The sequence below is a fragment of the Xyrauchen texanus genome, chromosome 47, assembly GCF_025860055.1.
Source record: "Xyrauchen texanus isolate HMW12.3.18 chromosome 47, RBS_HiC_50CHRs, whole genome shotgun sequence".
Taxonomy (NCBI): Eukaryota; Metazoa; Chordata; class Actinopteri; order Cypriniformes; family Catostomidae; genus Xyrauchen; species Xyrauchen texanus.
In genome coordinates, this window is record NC_068322.1 from 23,937,375 (window position 1) to 23,959,128 (window position 21,754).

A 21,754-nucleotide genomic window follows, 5' to 3' on the forward strand; every position below is an offset into this window, starting at 1 on the left:
GTTTTTTAATGTCCCCACAGGCCGACAATTTCATATTTTTCGACATCCTACACTCCCAGCACATTTTAACAATCAAAACTATTGCAGTTCTCACCAGTTAATATAAAATAGAAGGATAGTTGTAGCGAAGTGAAGTGGATCTCGCCTCCAAGCGGCCAACACTCACATAGCATCAAGTGACTCAATTTACAGCATTGCTCGAGCCATTGTCACTGTGCTGTGCTGTCCTTTCCCTGTAACAAATACATTTTTCAAAAAGTAGAGGTGTAGCACAACATATTGCATTTGTGATCACATTGTATAAAGTGCAACAGTACCCATACTTTAATACATCCTTAGTTGCGAAAGTTTTTCCCATTAATTTTCTCTAAAGTCATTTCTTGTGTCCACTTTTATTTTCAAATTTTTCTTCTTTTGTTTTTGACGATTTGCATGCTTTGTGCATATTGCCACCTACTGGATGGGGCTGGTCAAAGGTGGAGATTTAAGGTAAAAAATGACTTAAATATTTATGTTTCTCACCCACACATATATCACTTCTGAAGACATAAATGTAATCTTATGGATTACATTTATGCTGGCTTTATTTGCCTTTTGGAGTTTTGCATTTTTGGCCACCATTCATTTGCATTAATGGACCAACAGAATTGAGATTTTCTTCTAAAAATCTTGTGTTCTGCAGAACAAAGTCATAAACATCTGTGATGACATGAGGGTGAGTAATAATGAGAGAATTTTTATTTGTGGCCGAACTATTGCTTTAACGTCTATTAGTAGACAGTGAACTGCTTGGCCCGTGAATTATTGACAAGGATGTAATCACGGTACAATATAAAACTATTGACTTATTTTCACTATTATGTTTGAAGTTTATTTAAGCAGCATCAAACGAGCAAGATTGCTGTTGTTTTATATATGACTCCGCTGCTTTTATTTCCTACGGAACAAAAGAATGATTGCGAGTCTTCAACCAACAATAACTTAAGTTTCAGACCAGTTACTTTGTGCGTTTCTTCTCTGCTAGCAAAAGTAGTTTCAAAAGAAGTTGAAGTTCAAGCATAACTCTTCATAACTTACTCATTCATAAGCGACGCTGATTTGTCTGCCACCTACTGGCGTAAGTATGCAGTTTAAAAAAAAATGCTCAGAACGAATTAGTAAATGCAATCAAAACAAACTATGAATCAAGAATACCCACCACTATTTGGAAGACACAAACACGCAGAAGAGGAGGGAAACAAAAAAGTGTCCTGGGAAGTGTCCCAGTGCTGTTGAACTGAATATCAGCATTCTTGGACCATGCTCGCCTAGTCAGATTCAAGGACCTAAGAACTAACTGTCATGTTATGCCTAATATTCAGATATCTACAAGTATGAGTTTGTGATTGGTGTTGTGTGTGTGTGTGTGTGTGTTTTTTAAATGGAGTGGAAAGAACATTGACCTATGGCTTCTACAGAAGCATGCAGAATATCATCACTTAACCTCTGAGCTCATCGTCTTGAAAGGATTAAACATTATCGTTAAAATCCTGTATATATATATATTGTTTAATATATTTTCTCTATGGAGAAAATGAATGGCATTTATTTAAGGAGACCTGCTGTTCAATTTCTTGTGCTGTACAAGAACTACACACTCAAAAGTATGTACTTTCCCATCACCAGTAAAGTAGATGACTTTTAGTATGTAGTATAGGTATGGGAATTGTGTCTTAAACTCAGTCGTAAGGCAACGAATAAAACAAGTTGGTGTCTGAGGTTCAGGTGCAGTTTCAGTGGCAAGGCCAGACAGCCCATCCAATCTCCACTTTTAAACATGCATCAAGCCGCAGATGTTATCACCGTTACAATGAGCTGTCTCCAAACAGTGATTTGAGAGCTCGCAGACAGCTGTTTGTTTGTCTTTGTAATGTCTCAAGGGAAAAGTTGCAGAATGAGACGGTCTGTCTCGATGGAACACAACCCACAGAATAAATCAATAACGATGTGGAGAAGCTATAGCAAGGAGGAAGCTAAATGGAATTTACTTTGTGAACGGGAGATGAGAAAATTACCCGGCCTCATTGCCATGCCGGTCCAGATAGCAGCGTAATGTATGGACCATATCGAAACTGTGAACGAAATGAAGCTAAATTTCTCTTTTACTTCAGGGAAGAACTTATTTCTCCCCCACAGCCATTTTTATGTAATAAGCCCATTGGTGGAGCCTCATTCATCCGTTTTTCAGGCCAACCACATTTGTCAGGGGAATGGGCTCGTGATTATTAAATGCTCTTAAAAATAACAGTGAAACATGGGTTGATTTCATAGTGCAGATTCACAGCTCTTGATGGGTTCTGCCTCTGCTCGAGCGGAGATATTCGTTTTGTACTTTTGCAAATATAGAGGTAAATATTATTTAAATGTAATTTAGTTTGACATGAAAATATTTCGCCTGTCCCAGCTTAATAATAGACAGCTATAAGTAAGCCATCTGTAGTGTGAGTTCCTTGAAAAGGATTAACACTGTGCCACTATCTAAAGATTGCTCTCATGTGAGTTTGGCATGGGTCTATCGTAATAAACAACAATATATAAATATATATATATTATTTTTGGCATGTTTCAATTGTTACCGAACCCTAAAAGAAAGGTTGAGACCAAAGAGGTATGGCCGTAACTCCAAATAATTTATGAGCTAAAGGGCAAAGAGGTCCTAGGTCCAAGGCATTTTATGTTCTTTTCCAGTATCTTCTGCATTCTCCTTTTCACAGACATTCTGAAATAAATCAGGCCAACACTAGAGCACAAAGACTGTTTAATAAACTTTATTTGAGGATTTTCTTTGCTTCTTTCCATTCAACACATCAAATTACATGTGAGGTTTTACACATCATCTTGAGTCCCGCAAGATGACATTCTTATGATCATTATCAGTAATTATTAAGTCTTCATTTGAGAAGCTGTTTGCCTGAATAAATTTACACCTCACAAAGCTAAAGTCATGGACACAGTAACCAGAAAACCATTGTGGTTGATTACAGATTTGCCCATCATGAGTCATAAACAACCAGCGGCCACCAGTGCAGCCCTAAGGCGACACCAACCAAAATATGGCCATGTTCAAGTGATTAAAATGGGTTGTGAATAACATCTTTGGATCAGTAGGGTAGTTGGTGTCACAGTGCATATACAGCATGCATCATGTTTGATTGGGTCTAAATGGGCTGCCAACAGGAGCAGATGTCAAATACACAAGCTTTGACACAAGACTAATACTAAACACGACATAAAAACGGTGCACACATGAAGCGCGAGCAACGGTTCTGCCAATTCATAAACATGGCTTTCCTTTGAGTAAATGTGGAGGAATATCAAGAAAACTGTCAAGATGTCCGGGTCAATTTTCAATCCAAATTTCAAGAGAAAAAGTATGAAATTGTCTATTTTAGGACTATTAAAATGTAAAGCATTGTAAAATTATTTTCATGACAGAGAAACACATCGTAACACCCAAATTCTCAATACCTTAATGCAAAGATTAAATCAAAATCGTGTTACCGTAATACAAACACAAAATGTGACAAATTAAGATGAGATCAGTAATAAGTACTTGAGTGGAAATATGCTTAATTTTCACCCCCAAATTCTCATTACCGTCATGCAAAGAAAAATTGTCCTTAACAATTATTACTGTAATGCGAACACAAAATACAACATATTAAGGTGAATGAGAGCAGAAATAGGTATTTGAGTGAAAATGCACTTCATTTTCACCCCCAAATTCTCATTACCGCAAGACTAAGAAAAATGGTCCATAAAAATCATTACCATGATGCAAACACAAAATACGACATATAAGAATCAGAGCAGTTACGGGTAAATATAAGGCAAAATGTACCTTATATTTTTAACCCAAAATTCTCATTCAAGTAATGCAAATAAAAGTTTTCCATAAAAATCATTATCCTAATGCGAAAACAAAAGACAACATATTACTGAGAATAACAGCATAAATGGGGTTTTCAGTGAAAAGTTTGCTTCATTTTGTCTCTCAAATTCTCATTACCGTAAGGAAAAGAATAAATGTCCCTAAAAATAATTACCATAATTTGAAAACAAAAAACGACATAAAAGAGCAGTAATGGTTATTTGAGTGAAAAATGCACTTAATATTCACCCCCAAATTCTCATTGCCTTAATGCAAAGAAAATTGTCAAAATGATTGTACTGTGAACACAAAATATGTGATATACTGTAAAAATGACAGTAGTAATGAGAATTTGATTGAAAAATCAGATTGTCAAGAAAATAATGCAAAAAGTTCTTAATGGTTCTAAAATAGTTTTTAGTTTAATATTTATTTTGAGCTGTGTATAATTTTTTGTATATCTTTGTATTTTATATTTGGGGTGAAAAACGACCTTGAAATTTCTTCATGAGATTCATGCATGTGAAATATCTCTTTTTATTCCTCCAATCTATGAAGGATGTGAACAGCGCTTTGCTTGCACAGTGACAATAAATATCGGTTGCCTTCACAGTTGCATCACTGCTACAGCTCAGGGAAACACTTTAAAAACGCATACTAAACTAGCTGACATGCACAACACTGAAAAGCTATTTCTCTTTGACTTTTTCGGTCTATCATAAACTACTTTGTCCTTTGATACTACAGGAACAATATGAAACTTAAAACGAAAAAAAAAAAAAAATAACCATAGGAGACACAAATACAAACATGTGATTCATTATAAAGGGAGTGAAAATCTTGGGGGCCAAGACAGCGTAGACAAAAGTGCTTCAGCATTTTCATTTACATTCAGACTTAATGCTGAAAAACAGACAAACTGACCCTGCAGTGAAATAGTGAAGCTCTCAGCGCTTGTAGTTTGGCTCACTAACGCTACATTCTGATGCACTAAATGTTATGGAAATAACTACTAGTACTAAATTCATCGGGATTGGCCGCACCTGCCATATCAGTAAGGGTCTTGTCTAAGTCTTGTCCATAAAGAAATCAGAGATTGTTACTATTCAAGGGTAAAATCTGATTTAGGCTACACTGTGTCTACATGATGGAACGCTACCCATGCTAACTTGTACAGGAATACTTCACACAAAAATGAAAATGTATTTTCTCACCCTGATGTTATTCCAACAACATTTTCATTTTTAAATAAAACTAACCACTTAATATCAACAAGAGTGAAACAAGTGTTTTTGGTATGCCAGTAACTTCATCGCCTGACCACCTCATGTGCTTCAAATCTCGAAAAAATAAAGTTGCTACTAAGAGGAATGTTTTTATAACTAAAATAGACGTTTTTCACAGTTTCAGGGGTTCAACTTTGGGATTCAATTCACGATACCTTCAAGACCAGCTTGATTGTGGAAGACAATGCAGACAACTCCAAAGCTAAAAGCCGTTGCACACAGCAAGAGATTTCATCAGCAACGTCAAGGTCTTGAACAGCTAACCCCATCTTGTCTGGATCTAATACAGTTTACAGCCTGCTTGGAGACATTATGAAGATGCAAATCCCTCCAGCTCTGCATGTAATTCCTCAACTAAAGACATCTTTATGAGGAGTATCTGGGTATAAGAGTGTAAGAAACAGCATGACATTGTGTTGAGCCAAAAGCAACACTTCTGTTCAAAGAGTGTCAATCCTTCATGATCAAGCGGGAGGTTTCTCAAGTGAATTCATTGAGATCTATATTGCACAAAGAGCGTACGGGTCTTCAAAAACTGACTGCTCTTCAATTCCTCTCGCAAACAGTCTGATCAACTGGCAGTGGACCCTGAGAGAGAGAGACAAAGAAGAGAAAGAAAAAGAGCTGTCAGTTAAAGAAAAGGTGAGCACTTCACTGGAACAAACAGCATGTTAAAAGCTAGATTTTTACATTTTCTGAAGAAAATGGTGCTTGTCCTCGCAAAACATTTGCTATGATGCTAGGGTGATGTGGGTGGTTATCAGGGCTTTGCTATGCAGTTTATAAGGTGTTCAAAGTGTTTTTTAGCATATTGCAATGTGATTGCTAGGGTGTTGCTATGCAGTTACTAGGGTGTTCTGGGTGGTTGCTGGGGTGTTGCTGTGCAGTTACTAGTGTGTTTTTTAGGGTGTTGCTGTGTAGTTGCTAGGACATTTCTTGTACATAAGGGTGTTCTGAGTGGTATAAAAGGTGTTTTGGGTGGTTCCTGCTTCTTGGTTAATGCTAGGATGGTTGGCAGGGTGTTTCTATGTGCTTTCGTAAGTGTTCTATTGTGCACTGCCATGCAGTTGGGTGTTTTAGGTGGTTGCAAGGGTGATGCTATGATGGTTGCCAGAATTGTTGCTATATGGTTTCTGTGGTGTTCTGAGCTGTTGTTAGCACACTGCTATGTGGTTGCTAGGGCGTTGCAACTTGCAAGAGTGTTCTTAGGGTGATGATAGGATGGTTGCCAGAGCATTTCTAAGTCGTTTCTATGGTGTTCATGCAGTGCTATGCGGTTGCTAGGGAATTGCAACTTTTAAGAGGTGAGTGGTTCTGGTTGGTTGCTAGGGTGTTGTAGGTGATTGATAGTTGATTGCTGTTTGGCCAAAGAGAAAAAAGCCAACACCCCAATTCTCAATGATATTATGCAAGTATAAAAGGTTTAGTTTTTTTACTTGCCAGGTGAAAATCTTAAGTCCAGTCTCTTAGAAAAACATAATGGCAAACTCTCCTCAACAAGGCACATGAGAATGCAGATGCGAAAGCTTGGCTAGCGCATTGGCAGAACACAGTTCATACTTAATGAGCATGCTTGCATTACTCTAACAAACGTCAGTACTCAGGGGGGCAGTAGACTCACTTCCACATGTCTGTGCCATTAACTGAATGTGTTGTTATTTAAGAAGCTAGCTTTAACTAAAATAGCAAGATTCTCTTCAAACTGATCTTCTGAGAGTAGTTGACCAGAAAGAGAAAACTGACCGTAGAAGACAATAAGACCAGCTGTAATGCCAGGTTGCATTCTAAATTCCACCACGACACATTTCAGAACACAATGATGAAATTGAGCTTGTGTATCTAGAAGCTTCTCATTCACTGACTTGTATAGAATATACTTTTTGGGCCACATGTCTAAGTTGGTTCAAATCCCCAATGAGCAATAGTAATTGTGATGCTTCCCTTAGCAAACACCACTAATATGTTTATGTGCTGGCGGAAAAAAAGTGCAGGCCAATCCTAGTAAGCAATAAATGGCATGTCATTTTGTAGTAAAATCCATGTCCTGTTGGGAGGTTTGGGGGCTGTTTAATTTCCTCTAATTCCACTCAATACTCTGGAGGGGAGTTCAGCGCTCAGGCAAGGTTTTTTTAGCCACGTTATCATCATCAATTATCTCAACAGGTTATTTGCTTACTCATTCGAGAAACAATTACTGGAGCTGAAAATGGAATAAATGAATGGACTTCTATTTTAATTAAAGGAGGTGCCCCTTTACCAGAGAGAGGGCCATTAAATTAGGAGCATTTTATGGCTACGCATTGTTGACACAGAACAATGGGGCGTGAAGGAAATTATGCATTCAGGAGAGCCGTCACGCTGCATCAAGGAGGAGAACAACTCGTTTCTCCACGTCCACAATGAGGGAGTTTTAATAGCATCTTTTCACACGGATAACAGTCCATTTATAATTTTCGTATTCTAGTGCTAAGATTAGACAAGCTTTAACTAGAGAGTCCTCAGCATATCAACTACAGCTAGCATTGATGACCACATTAGTAAAGTTTGTTCTTTCAGCGTTATAGGAAAATAAAGTCTGTTTGAAGTAGACAGGAGCTGCTAACTGCTCACACATGAGCTAAATGAGGTGGTAATGTCTCTTAGACAGACGAGGAAGTCTCAGTTTGAGTAACAAATAATGTCTGCAGCATTTATTTACTGACAATTATCATTTGGGTTAGGTATAAGGGAACTTAATTTATCAAAATTAAAATGTCACACATTAATACACAGGAGTGTATGTCCTGCATCAAGGTCATGTCCTGGTTTACAGGGCGTCTGCTGACCAGATAGTGTGTCCTGACAAGGCGGGAGTATCTCAACTCTGGGGGTGTGTACTTAAGCAGTGGTCATGTCCTAACCTAGTGAGTGTATCCTAACTTAGGGGGCATGTCCTGGTCTACTGGGTGTGTTCTCACTCAGGGGCATCTGTCCTCACCAAGGGGGCATGTCCTGGTCTACTAGGTGTGTCCTGACTCAGGGTATGTTATCTTGTTGTATTGGGTGTGTCCTGACCCAGGGTTGTCTATCCTGATCCAGGGGACATGTCCTGGTCTACTGGGTATGTCCTGACCCAGGGTGTGTGTCCTGGTCTACTGGGAGTGTCCTGACTCAGGGGGGATGTCCAGGGCTACTGGGTGTATCATGACACAGGGCAATGGTATACTAAGGCAGTTGTTTGCGCCTGTGTCAAACGCATCCATATTCGCTTGCGGTCAAAAACGCATAATATACTTTGAGTGATTGACCATGTGTGAGACGATCCGGAACACAAAAAATATATGCACAAAAATATATGAGATATGCTTTTGGGGCATATCTCCCGGTATACTGGGTGTGTCCTGACCTGGGGACCTAGGTGTCCTGACGCATGTGTACTATGACTGCCTAAGTATAGTATGGCCCTGTGTCAGGACACACCCAGCAGCCAAGGATGGAGTGTCATGTGTTAAATTCATTCATATTCGGTTGTTGTCAAAAAAGTATACTTTGAAAGACTGAGCGCTCAACCGTGTGAGATGATCCGACACAGGAAAAAACAAGTATACCCAAGTCTTCATGAGCATCTGTTGTGACCCAGGGGAATGTTTCCTGGTCTACTAGGTGTGTCCTGAATTAGGCGCTGTGTTCTGGTCTAATGGGTGTGTCCTGACTCAGGGGTGTCTGCCCTGACCCAGGAGGCAAATCCTGGTCTATTGGGTGTGTCCTCACCCAGAGGGTGTGTCCTTGGCTACTGGTTGTTTTCTGACTAATGGGCATCTGTCGTAACCAAGGCGACTTGTCCTGGTCCACTGGGTGTTCCCTGACCCAGGAGGCATGTCCTGGGCTACTGGGTGTGTTCTGACTCAGGGGCAAATGTCCTGACCCAGAAAGTTTGTCGTGGTTTACTGGGTGTTTTCTGACTCAGGGGCTGTGTTCTGATCTACTAGGTGTTTCCTGACAAAGGGGGTCTGTCCTAATCTAGGAGACATGTTCTGGTCTAGGGGGCATTTCCTTGATAAGAGTAGTGTCCTGACATAGAGGGCATGTCCTGGTTTACTAGGCATGTCTTTATTCAAGGGTGTCTGTCATGACCCAGTGGGCGTGTCCTGGTCCATTGGGTGTGTTCTGACTCAGGGGCCGTGTCTTAGTCTAATGGGTATGTCCTGACTCAGGGGGAAACTGTCCCGCCCCAGGTGGCTTGTCCTGGCCCAGAAGGTGTGTCCTTGTTTATTGAGTGTGTCTTGACCCAGGGGCTGTGTCCTGGCCTAGTGGGAATGTCCCGACCCAGGAGATATGTCCTACCTGACTTGAATAGCAGTGTGTGTGAGGATCTCTCCATCACAGTTCCAGTTGCTCTGGGCCGGTATGCAGCCGCATGCTCTGTGTTCCCTGCAAATCTGACTGAAGAAGCGCTTGCCTCCTGCTCCGCTCTCTCTTACATCCACCTCAGAATCACACTCCTGATGTCTGGGTTTGAAGCTGAACTGTCTGACCCGATACACCTCCACAAAAGAGTGATCAAACTGTAAAAAGAGACAGTAAAGAAAAATAGTTATGACTACTAAATATTAGTTGAAAATATTTGCTCAGACAATGATTTAATGAATGCAATGACAAATTAAATTCTCATTCTTAAACTAAACGATTCTTTTCGATAAAAAATCATCATGATACATGAGATTTCTACTAAGATTAAATCACGTACCTGGTCGTCTTTATTGGTGTGGCGCAGCAGGTGACGCAGGAAGTTGAGACGAGAGCACTTCCTGACGAGGATGAGGTCAGTGGTTCCGTCTGCGAGGTGCGCTGACGGCGACAGGCCTTTAGGACTGCGAGGACACGCACAACTCATGCTGGCAGCGTTGATGGCCAGGAACTTCCCTCTGATAACCGTCCACATGTCCAGACATTCTGAAATACAAGTTTACTCATTCATTCAAACAATCTGCAGTGTCAGTGTTAGCACCCTTGAGAATTCAAGAATTACATTTGCAATCCATTTGACTTTCTCAAAATCACACAAGTTTTAGAGAAACAGAATATTTAGAGAAAACATTGTAGGATGGGATTTTATCTGTGAAACGAGTGTTCCATACCAGACTTTGAGTAAATCTATCAAACTTTTTCATACATATATATTTTTTATTATTATTATTTAGTATACATTTATAACTTGACTCTATGTGATATCTTACCCTAGCATTATTAAAAAACAAACAAACTAAAAATATCATCACTGCTGCAATGGGGTTTCAAATGCAGCTGATAAGTAGTAACAGTAAATTAGGCATCTTTCTATTTTTCCCTCTTTTGGAAAGTTGTGGAAACACAACAGTGTAGCAAATGAGAGCACAAATGTAATATTTGCCTTGGAAATGTTTTAATTTTATGAAAACTTGTACCTTTTAAGATGTCCAAAAAACAGTTCATGTGAGCGTACGCCACAAAAATCAAAACAGAACATTTATATGCAAAATGTCCCTTTTCACAGCAACAGTGTGCTTTTTGCAAATAAATGTGTTTATTCATGCATAATCCAGGGTTTCACACTTTTTGACCAATACATTTCCATGACTTTTCCATTTTTTCGAGATTTAAAATAAAAATTCACTCATGAATCATTCAAATTCATTTGTAAATTGCTTCAAGCGATTTACTGAAAACACAAAAGAAAGATTTGCTCAAATTGAACATCACTATGGCTCCCAAGTAAGTTTCACGCTACAAAAGAGCAATTTCTGGCTGACAAAATATATTATAGCAGAGTAAAACTAAAATGTATAGTCACTTCACATTTCCATGACTTTTAAGATTTTATTAATTCCACCTGGAATATTTTTTCCAGATTTTCATGCCCATGGGAACCATTTTATTCAGACGTCCTGTCTTTTATTTTTATACATTTATCTCCATCCAATGTGAAGAGAAAAAGTAAAAAAGAAAAACGTCCTTTCCATATCTAGCTGTGACACTCGTTCACTGATGAAGGGCCATTAACTCTCTTTTCCCATTCACATTATTCTTTCTCTATACTCTCCCCACAAGACTCTATTTACTCCACACGCTCTAAAAGCGCTTCGGAAATCATCATGCACAAATGCCAATTTGGGACTGTGAGGGCAGAGAGTATGTCTCTGTAAACAGCACTTATCAGTGCACACAGTAAACACACAGAATGCCTGGTAACGGAGGTGCCAGTTGTTTGGAGGCTGCTGAGAGTCAGAGATAATATGCTGGTGTGTGTGTGTGTGTGCTTAAACGTTCAGCCAAGCAGCAGCTTGAACCATTTGGCCTTATGTACACAAACAGTGTGCCAGTCGAGCCGACAGATGGGGGCATTACAAATCATGGCAGGAAATGCACTTTGTGGGCCTGTACTGTGGGTGGGCACATTTACAAATGAGCAGATATGAGACTTGCTGTCAAAGTTGGTTAAACACTGGCATACACAACATTCCCAAACGTGTCCTCACCAGCATCTGAAACACTGTCTTCATCTTTGCTGACCAGCTTATCAGACGAAGATCGCTGACAAATAGTACACCTGCAAATGAAGAGGAATATATAACACCCAGCTCTAGTTAACAGTATTTATGAAACCCAAGAGATGATGTGAAAGTTCACTAAATGCACAGGTTCAGATTCTAAGATGTTTGCCATCAGATTTATATTCATTATCACTTTAATAGAGTAATAATGTACTTACCCTGATCGACATTGGATTTTGTCACGGGGAGTTCCCAAGTTCCCTTCAGCCGGTAAGAAAGACACGGTTCCCTCATAGTAGCGATGTGACAGAAATGTTTTAACACCTGCACCAAAGTCATTTCCATTAAAACATCTGACAGATGAAAAATTGTCCTTTGAAGTTAATGGACTACCTGAGATATGTTCCTGCATACCTGAGATATCGTAGCGAGCTGGGCCCAGCCAGCGCTTCCTCTCACTGTCTGTCAGCACGTCCCCGTAGAATCCGTAACCTAGCAGAGACACCGAGTAACGCAGGAAGTTGACGTCATTGTGCACTGAGCAAACGTCCATCGGCTGAGAATCACCTGAGAAAATCAAAGGATGGATTTTAGGAAAAAAAGTCTGACATTATTTCCCTCCTGGTGTAATGCTTATGTCACTGGTTCTGCACATCCCACTCTGAGCGGGATTCGAACCGGTATCTCCAGCATGGGAGGCTGGCGCGCTAACATGGAGGCTAAAGGCTACAGTCCCCATTGTCAGTCGTTAGTGCAGCTTTTGAGGCCTGGTGAGTGAGGTTTACACATACCACATAGCTATCACGTACTAGCTGGCTCCTATTACACTTACAAGCCACCCAAGGCTGTGTGTTACTGTGATTTACCAAGGTGTTTTTGTGTTCATTTCACTAAACCTGTCAAGAACATGTCTGGACCCTTTTCACCAAATAATTAAGAGAAAATAGATTTTCATTAAGAAAATAAAACCTATATTTAAGACCATTGTGACATTAATTTAATGAAAATACAATTTCAAGTATTTATACATCATTTTAGTATTTGGTGAACTTTCATTTATGCTGGTTTAAATACAAATATTACAATAATGAAAATCTAAAAGTAAAACATCCAGATACATTGCAGTCATAATAGTTTTGGAGGGAAATGTGCTCTATTTTCATGAAAATAATGTAACAATAAAACGATAAAATAAAAGTGTTGATGTCCTAAAATAGGCATTATTTTCTTCATGCAATATATTATTACATATAAAAAGAAACGTCCCTTTCACACTGTAATTGAAAGGGTTTAAACAATGTTTTAAATGCTTGTTCAATTAACTGTAAACAATTAATGAACATGCACCTGTGGAACGGTCATTAAGACACTAACAGCTTACAGATGGTAGACAATTAAAGTCACAGTTATAAAAACTTAGAACACTAAAGAGACCTTTCTACTGACTCTGAAAACACCAAAAGAAAGATGCCCAGGGTCCCTGCTCATCTGTGTGCACGTGCCTTAGGCATGCTGCATGGAGGCATGAGGACTGAAGATGTGGACAGCTGATCGTCCTCACAGTGGCAGACCACGTGTAACAACACCTGCACAAGATCGATACATCCGAATATCACACCTGCGGGACAGGTAAAGGATGGCAACGACAACTGCCAGAGTTACACCAGGAATGCACAATCCCTCCATCAGTGCTGAGACTGTCTGCAATAGGCTGAGAGAGGCTGGACTGAGGGCTTGTAAGCCTGTTGTAAGGCAGGTCCTTACCAGACATCACCAGCAACAACGTCGCCTTTGAGCACACACCTACATTCACTGGACCACACAGGATGGAGTGTGTCACAGCATCATCGGACTGAGCTTGTTGTCATTGCAGGCAATCTCAATGCTGTGCGTTACAGGGAAGACATCCTCCTCCCTCATGTGGTACCCTTCCTGCAGGCTCATCCTGACATGACCCTCCAGCATGACAATGCCACCTCAGCCATGTCACTGCTCGTTCTGTGTGTGATTTCCTGCAAGATAGGAATGTCAGTGTTCTGCTACTACAGTGAAGAGCCCAGATCTCAATCCCATTGAGCACATCTGGGACCTGTTGGATCGGAGGGTGAGGGCTAGGGCCATTCCTCCCAGATATGTCCGGGAAATTGCAAGTGTCTTGGTGGAAGAGTGGGGTAACATCTCACAGCAAAAACTGGCACATCTGGTGCAGTTCACGAGGAGGAGATGCACTGCAATACTTAACACACCAGATACTGACTGTTACTTTTGTTCAGGGACACATTATTCCATTTCTGTTAGTCACATGTCTGTGAAACTTGTTCAGTTTATGTCTCAGTTGTTGAATCTTTTTATGTTCATACAAATATTTACACATGTCAAGTTTGCTGAAAATAAAAGCAGTTGAAAGTGAGAGGACGTTTCTTTATTTAGTTTATATATATATTTTTATGATTGTGTGGTGAAATATGGACAGGACATGTTTTTGTAAGATTGACACATTTAGCTCAGATATACACTAGTTTCTCATGAAACTGGCATATCATGCAGATATTGAGATGGCCACTTACCCACAATGATGTGCAGTGCAGAGGTCACAGGGTCATTGGAGCCAACTGTGGCGTAGCAGATACAGTCAGTGGAACCTGTTTCAGAAACACATTTCGTGGGTCACGGGTTCAGAACGGGCCTAAATCCATATCTCACAATTCACTCTGAAGGTTAATGTATGAAAATATGAAATGAAATCACTCTTTCAATTTCAGTGGCATATGGAGGCTGCAGCAATCTAACCTTCAGTTGTGAAGTTAACCAAACATCAGATGCCAATAGAGTTTGGGTCCGTTCAATCCGTATGAGTATAAGAAAGTTTTTCAATCTTTTCTATACAAAATAAAGCATTTCAGCTGAGGCATGGCAGGGCAGTGCTCTATAGAAAGATGAGATTTCAGATAAGTTCAGCACTCTTTTACTCTCTTATATGCTGTCTGGTGATCTAATTCCTTTTTCTCAAATTGCTTATATTCAGTAACTGCAGTGAGGTTGGAGGTTTTAAAACAGACAAACGTGCTGGAATGATTATTTCAGCATTCCAGTGATGTTACAATGCAGGAGAAAGAGATGTGACAAGGTGTGAGTTTTGAGTGATACAGTATATTATGATAAAGACTAACTTTGTTACTTAATTATCTGTGCATGATTGTGGTGATACCATGGTACAGTGATGGTAAGGCAGCACAATGGTATATGTTCAAAAAGCCATTAGGTATTAGTACACATCGAACGGAGTACACATCCAAAAAATTGTGGTATTACATGGTGCCCATTTTTTTTTTAATAATATTAACATGGTTCATGCTCAAAAAAACAAAGATGGTATTATCATTGTACGGATCCAAAATATTAACCCCCCAATATCAAATAACATGGTAAGTACTGGTGTTCCCTTCCAAAAAAAACAAAGAAAAAGGAATAAATGGTATTACCATCATACATGCTTATAATATATCATGGTTTTACTAGGGTATATGCCCCAAAAATGTTAATATTACCATGATACATGCTCAAAAAAGCATGGTATTATCATGGAACATGTTTAAAAATCATGGTATTACCACCGTGTTCAACAACATCAAAATAATGGTATTACCCATCCATAAATACATGTTCAAAAAACAAAACATGGTATTAGCATAGCATCATGTACAAACAAACATGCAATTACCATTATACATCTCCAAAACTAAACATGTATTATCATGGAATTGTGTGGAAAAAGGGTTTTACCATGGTACATTCCCAACAAATCATGGCATTTCTGTAGTACATTCAAAGAACATGGTAAGTACCATGGTTAGAACCATGTTAAGATTTAGTACTACTGTTTTGTCAGTGTTCTCAGGTGCTTTCCTCTATCAGATCCTGAAATGAAAGCTTTGTCTGGCATTCTCTTGTACTCTCTGCTCAGTCGTCGTCCAGTAACAGGATAAAGAATGACCAGCAGCCACTCTTAAACACACTGTCACTTTTCCTCTTTGTGTGTCTGGACAGCGTGAGATGAGGCCATAAATAAACAGCATTACACATGCTGATAAAGTTGCAGATAACAACATGCACCCTTAAACTCTTGTAAGGGTTTGCCATTGTCAGATTTCTATGGCAAATGGTTATATCAGAAAGAATGATGTGATAAGCCGAAGTCATTAAGTTATCAAGAACTCTAGTGAATGACGCTCAACAGTGCATGACATCAGTCTTATCTGCCCATGTTCTTTGAGTTTGCCATTTATCAATAATGCCTTAGCTCAAGTACTGAATATTTTTCAGACTTGAAATTAAAAAGTTGATGGTTTTTCATTTCGATGCTTTTTTTGGGGAGCTTAAGTTATGTAAATGAAGATCTGTTCTTTAATCTCGCTAGCTTTCTTGTTGTCTGCAGTCTACATAGGCAGCTACTATCTAAGGCAGCATCCTAACCTAGATGGACATTATTTTACGACTTATTTGAAGCACAAGGGAGACTCACAATGGACCCTTTTCACAGACTGATGAAGCATTCCCACCTTATTTAGCAGCATAAATATATACAACTATATACCCAATATAGATAAAATAATAAATTATAAAATGTACTACTTCGACCAATATGCGTGCTATGTAGTTGTAGGTTTATTAGTGTCATGTCATGAGTTTAACTGTTAGGGAAGCTACTTTTATGGGCTACTAAAAAATCTAGCTGCAAACTTGATGCAAATTTGCTGTAGATTTGCCACTTATTAATTTCGTGCCACTAATATTTTGTGTTGGGAATTCCAATTCACCTTAGTCGGATTGCTGGGATGATTAATGTCAACAAAAATTTAAATTACTGCAACTTTGTGTTGTTGCTTCTTTGAAGAGCTTTCCAAATCAGTCACTTATGAAGTTCCATTTCAGTTAAGATGCTACCTTAGAAGGCAGCTGTCTAGGAAGATAGAAGACGGCAAGGCAGCTCACTGTGTTTTGGATCTAAGAAGACAGCAACATTTTGCTACCTATTGTACAGAACTGCCTTTGCATCTGGAGTGCACCTATGAATCCTGTCTTGGTAGACAACTAGGTTTTGGAACAGAGCTATAATCTCCTGTGATTGTCCACTAGTATGCATATGCACCCTGTAATAGAGTCATAAATAATGGATGCTTCCGTGCACAAAGGCCCAATGCCAAAGAAATGAAAAGCAATGCAATCCGTACTGAAAAACTGAACTGACTGTATAGACTAAGGTTTTGTGACTCTACTGTAGTCGACTAACCTGCAGGAATGATGCCGATGCGAAGTCCACAAGGAACAAGGGGCTCTTCTGTTGAGTTCTCGTCCACACCAGCGTCCTGCTGCGTACGGGAGACGAGGCCATGCATGATCTCACTGAACATGCCGTCTCCTCCAACACACACCACACTGTGGACAAATACACAACACTGATCACTTCACTGTAAGTTAGGAGCTTTTTTTCTGATGGGAGAGTCATAAAGCACCTTAGAATATAAATTAAATCTGGCCACAAAAGGAAATATCTTTAATTTATAGGCTGTGTTGAAAATTTGTCAAAGTGGGGGCACTGGTCTGGGATCGGATTACCAAATAAGAGCTTTTATGCATACAGTCCAATCCGCAAATTTAATGGCACTTTTCCATTTGTCGAAATGCTAGAAAACCGACAATTTGCTGACTTAAGGGGTGTTCACACTGACACACCTACTCCACGGCATTTACTATGCCTTCACCAGGGCTGTACAGTGCAATGATATTGCTCGCATTTTCAATAAAATATTGTATTGTCCGCACAAAAAAAGAGAGTGGCGGAGACGGATGCGATCAATAAAATCGTGAGATTTTATTTTGTTTGGCCTGAATAAAGAAATTTTGACCTAGCTCTTCCGTTTGCTAATACATTTTAATTTGTGGCAATACAATTTTTAGTTCACTAGCACCATTGCCAACATCATAAAAGCATACAGCATTTTCTTATGCCAAGACACGCGACAGCAAAAATGTCAACATTCCCCACGAAAATGTTGCAGGACATTGGGCAGTCGGCGAAAAAAAAAAAACATGCAATACTTTTCAAACTAGTTTTCTGTTGTAGCAAGTTATAGGTATTCTCAGAAAATCTTTGTAATTGTTTAAAAATGTGTGTTTATTGTAATGTCCTATGTACGTACAGCGTTTACCGTATTGCTGCCATCCACAATATCACACTTTTCAATCATAGGGCTGAACGATGGAAATGTGTTTCATACCGATCCAGGATTTCTTTTTCCATTATGGTTTGGCGAAATCACGACCCCCCATGTTCCTCCATCTGCTCTAATACAACGGTCTCTAATTGTGATGAGCATTCCTATGGAGTGCAGGATTTGAGAAAGAAGGGGCGTGGCTAATCTACAGCTAAGTCTGGTGAAGTTTCAGAATGGCTAAAATCACTTACAGCACTTTTAAAGTTTAATATGTATGTATACTGTTGACAGGACAGTGAATATCTTGTATTGAAATATTCCTGCAGCGTGGCTGGTGTCCGAATGTTCACAAACAGTCTACCGTTACTCGACTCTTTCGTCCTTCTTTCTAGCTCAGAGCAAAGAACGAAGAAGAACTTCGCCGTGAGTGTTTCATGGCCTTATCCGTGCTGAGAAATTCAGGCTGGGAAGAGTTTATAATCGAACTTTGCTCAAGTGGAAATACGACCGAAACAGTTACTCACCGTGCTCAGAACTGTTCGAGCCGATGGTGGAAAAGGACATATAATTAAGTATCTTACTTACTAACAAATGACATGAGAAAGTTTTAATGCATTTACTGACAAACTTATTGAATTTAATAGTTTTTGTGTGTAATAGTGGCTGTTGTCCACAGAAATTCCATGTTAGAAAGTACAAGAAAAACATCCAGACACAACAGTCCGGGATGTTTTGTAAATAAAGCCTTAGGCACAGCTTTGATGCAGCATCCATTTTGCCATCATCAAAGGCCACTTCACTTTCAGACTTCATTTCCCAGGGTGCTTCGCCTGCCACAGCGCTGGATGTGCATTGATGTGCAAATGTTAATCCGGGCTCTGCTGCAGAGGACGTATTTTTCGCTGGGCAAATTAAGTGTTCCCGCACAGCGACCGTGATCTCCCAGCAGGGCATCCACTCACCCGTCATACTTCTTCAAATTGGCCTCCGTCTTCAAGTGGTCCCTGGCATGATTTGCACGCTCTGTAACTATAGAAACAAAAAGGGAAAAGTCATTGTTAATGGGATGATGACAGTGGGACTGAACAGAGGGAGGGAGAAACATCATTATGTTCATCTGGCAGTTAAATTGCATTTTTCTGGTGGCTTGATGGTGACCATCAATCAGGCTGCATCAAATGATAAAGCTGAAGCTGAGGTGAAAAACAATCCCAGTACATTACATTTCATTAACGGTTCTTTACCATCAGCAATGATGTAAAACCGTAACTCAGAGGGATGTGTTGAAAATGAATAGGGCCCAGGACAGAACCTTGTGGATCACGTTGATGATATATGCCAAAGGTGATGTATGGAGCTTATTAAGCTACCCACATAACATCTTGTTAGGCTCCTCTAATGATTGTTTGAATGGTATTTGTCCAGCCAGACATGTAGTTTACTATTAACAAAATGTTTGTGTGGTTGTAAAAAGACCCTCAAGCAACTGCTGAGTAAGCCTGTAAGCCTCAGCTCTCACAGTCAATATTCCCACCAATCCCAGGTCTTCCTCTCTCAGACCTAATAAATAATGGATGTCTTTGCATTCCTATGTTTATCGACTATCACGGTTTGCATTATGGCCAGCTCCAGTGATAGATGTTACTGTAAATAAAATCATATTCTTGGGACGGGTTGGCAGGTGGGGCCATTTGCCAACGGAGATCTATTTGCGAAGCATAAAAGCAAATTTTTTATTTAAATGTTAATGCAGGCAGCTGACGGGTGCTCACCAATCACGTCGGTGGAAATGGAAGCCCGGGAAAAGACGGGGGCCACTTTGTGGTCATAAATCTGCTTCCCACGCTGTTTTCCTCCGTAGGGGTTGATGTACACCAGCAAGCTTTTCGGTCGATTGGCTGTGGAATGAGAGGCAGGCGGAGAATTAAAAGTGAGTTGTTGTTGTTTGATGACAGATTTCACAGCCTGTCAAAACTACTACATTAAGTTAATTTTGACAAACTAGACAACCTAGAGAAGACCGTCAAAACTGTGCTTGGATCTAAACATCCCAAAACTTTTCAAAAAAATATTTGAACTTATATGGTGCAAAAAGGAACATTCCAGGTTATTTTCAACTTACACTGTGCCTTAACCAGACGTGACGTTTATCTACCAACAAGAAATGTGTCTGTCCACACTACAGGTGAAAACAAAATAACAGCTAATCAGATCAAATTTGAAGATTAATAGCTCTGTCGAGCAGAATTTGAACTTAGGAGGTTTGAGTTTTGGGTATACTTTGTTTTTCCACATACTGTTCCATATTTCGCACTGTTAAAATGCTCATAACTTAAATGAATATTCCGGGTTCAATACAAGTTAAGCTCAATCGACAGCATTTGTGACATAATGTTCATTACCACTTAAATTAATTTCAGCTTGTTCCCCTTTTCTTAAAAAAAAAAATCTGGGTTACAGTGTGGCACTTACAATGGAAGTGAATGGGGGTCAATGTTTTTTTATGTTAAAATACTCACTTTTGCCACAAGACAATCAATCTACCTTATAAACATGATTTTAGAGTGATAAAAACACATACTAACCTTCTCTGTGTTAAGTTATAACCAATTTTACAACTGTATTGCAAAACACTAAAGCCCTCAAATGACTGTAAAGATTACAATTTAAACAGCTTTACAGCTCATATAATACACAAGAAAAGAAGAATTAAAGACTGCCCGATTTTTTAAGCGATTTTCTTTTCATGTAAAAGTGTTGTGAAATATCTCACAAAAGTACTTTTTAAAAATGATAAGCTTAAAATGTAATATCACAAATTCTGTTGATTGAGCTTAACTTGTATTGAACCCAGAATATTCCTTTTTTTGTCTCCGAATTTGGAATGTCCAATTCTCACTACTTACTAGGTCCTAGTGGTGACTGAGGACAACTCTCAGTTGCTTCCACTTCTGAGACAGTCAATCCACGCATCTTATAACGTGGATCACTGTGGACGACAACGAGGAGACTCACAGCATGTGGAGACTCATGCTACTCTCCACGGTCCACCCACAAAGCACCACACGCCCCATTGAGAGCGAGAACCACTAATCACGACCTAGAGTCACTCAGCACACCCTGGATTCGAACTTAGGACTCCAAGGTTGGTAGTCAACGTCAGTACTCACTGAGCTACCCAAGCCCCCCGGAATATTCATTTAAAGTAGTTAAACTACAGTCAAGTTTGTCTTTTAAGAAGTAGTAAGCTACACTACAAGCTACTAACAAAAAGTAGCTAACTGCAATAAAGCCATTTAAAAAAGAAAATATTTTTACATATAAAACAATCAGATGATATATCTGAGTTATATCTTTATTAGAGTGAAATTCCATTACTAAAGTTAACCATGGTTTTACTACACAGTAACCATTGTTTAATCATGGCATTTGTAGTAAAATCATAGTAAGCACAAAATTAACTATTGTTACTACAATCATGGTAACTACAATATTACTATAGTAAATCCATTTATTGAATTTGATGAAATAACATGCAGAAAAAGTCCCTATTACCTGTCAGCTATCACTGACTTGGGTGCCATATGACTGCACTAGGCTTTGTAAACACCTGGGAAAAAAAAATCACTGAAGGCCACGGTCAGATTCTTTGTTTAGCCAATCAGAAGACTATACGGCAACCCATATATGGGCAAAAGGAAGCTGAGAGCATCAGTTGCAGAGTTGTCCATTTGTCATATGACAACAATATTTTGATAGAATTGTTTTTGACAAATACTCTGACGACTACAGCACTACTCAATTGAAAATGCATTTACGCTAGTAGCGTTGCTA

At 39.4% G+C, this 21,754-nt stretch overlaps 1 protein-coding gene across 1 annotated transcript in view; it reads right to left on the reverse strand.

Annotated features, from left to right (window-relative positions):
* Positions 1 to 2,797: 2,797 nt before the first annotated feature.
* LOC127639274 (ceramide kinase-like) overlaps positions 2,798 to 21,754 on the reverse strand; it is a 30,194-nt gene continuing 11,237 nt past the window's right edge. Inside the window, exons 4-13 of the mRNA XM_052121197.1 lie at positions 19,693 to 19,818; positions 18,883 to 18,949; positions 16,996 to 17,141; positions 14,273 to 14,347; positions 12,120 to 12,272; positions 11,924 to 12,029; positions 11,691 to 11,761; positions 9,923 to 10,128; positions 9,520 to 9,740; positions 2,798 to 5,784 (exon numbers count right to left, since the gene is read on the reverse strand). Of these exons, the coding sequence (XP_051977157.1) occupies positions 5,697 to 5,784; positions 9,520 to 9,740; positions 9,923 to 10,128; positions 11,691 to 11,761; positions 11,924 to 12,029; positions 12,120 to 12,272; positions 14,273 to 14,347; positions 16,996 to 17,141; positions 18,883 to 18,949; positions 19,693 to 19,818 (1,259 nt within the window). The 3' untranslated portion in view covers positions 2,798 to 5,696. The remainder of the gene's footprint in view (positions 5,785 to 9,519; positions 9,741 to 9,922; positions 10,129 to 11,690; positions 11,762 to 11,923; positions 12,030 to 12,119; positions 12,273 to 14,272; positions 14,348 to 16,995; positions 17,142 to 18,882; positions 18,950 to 19,692; positions 19,819 to 21,754) is intronic.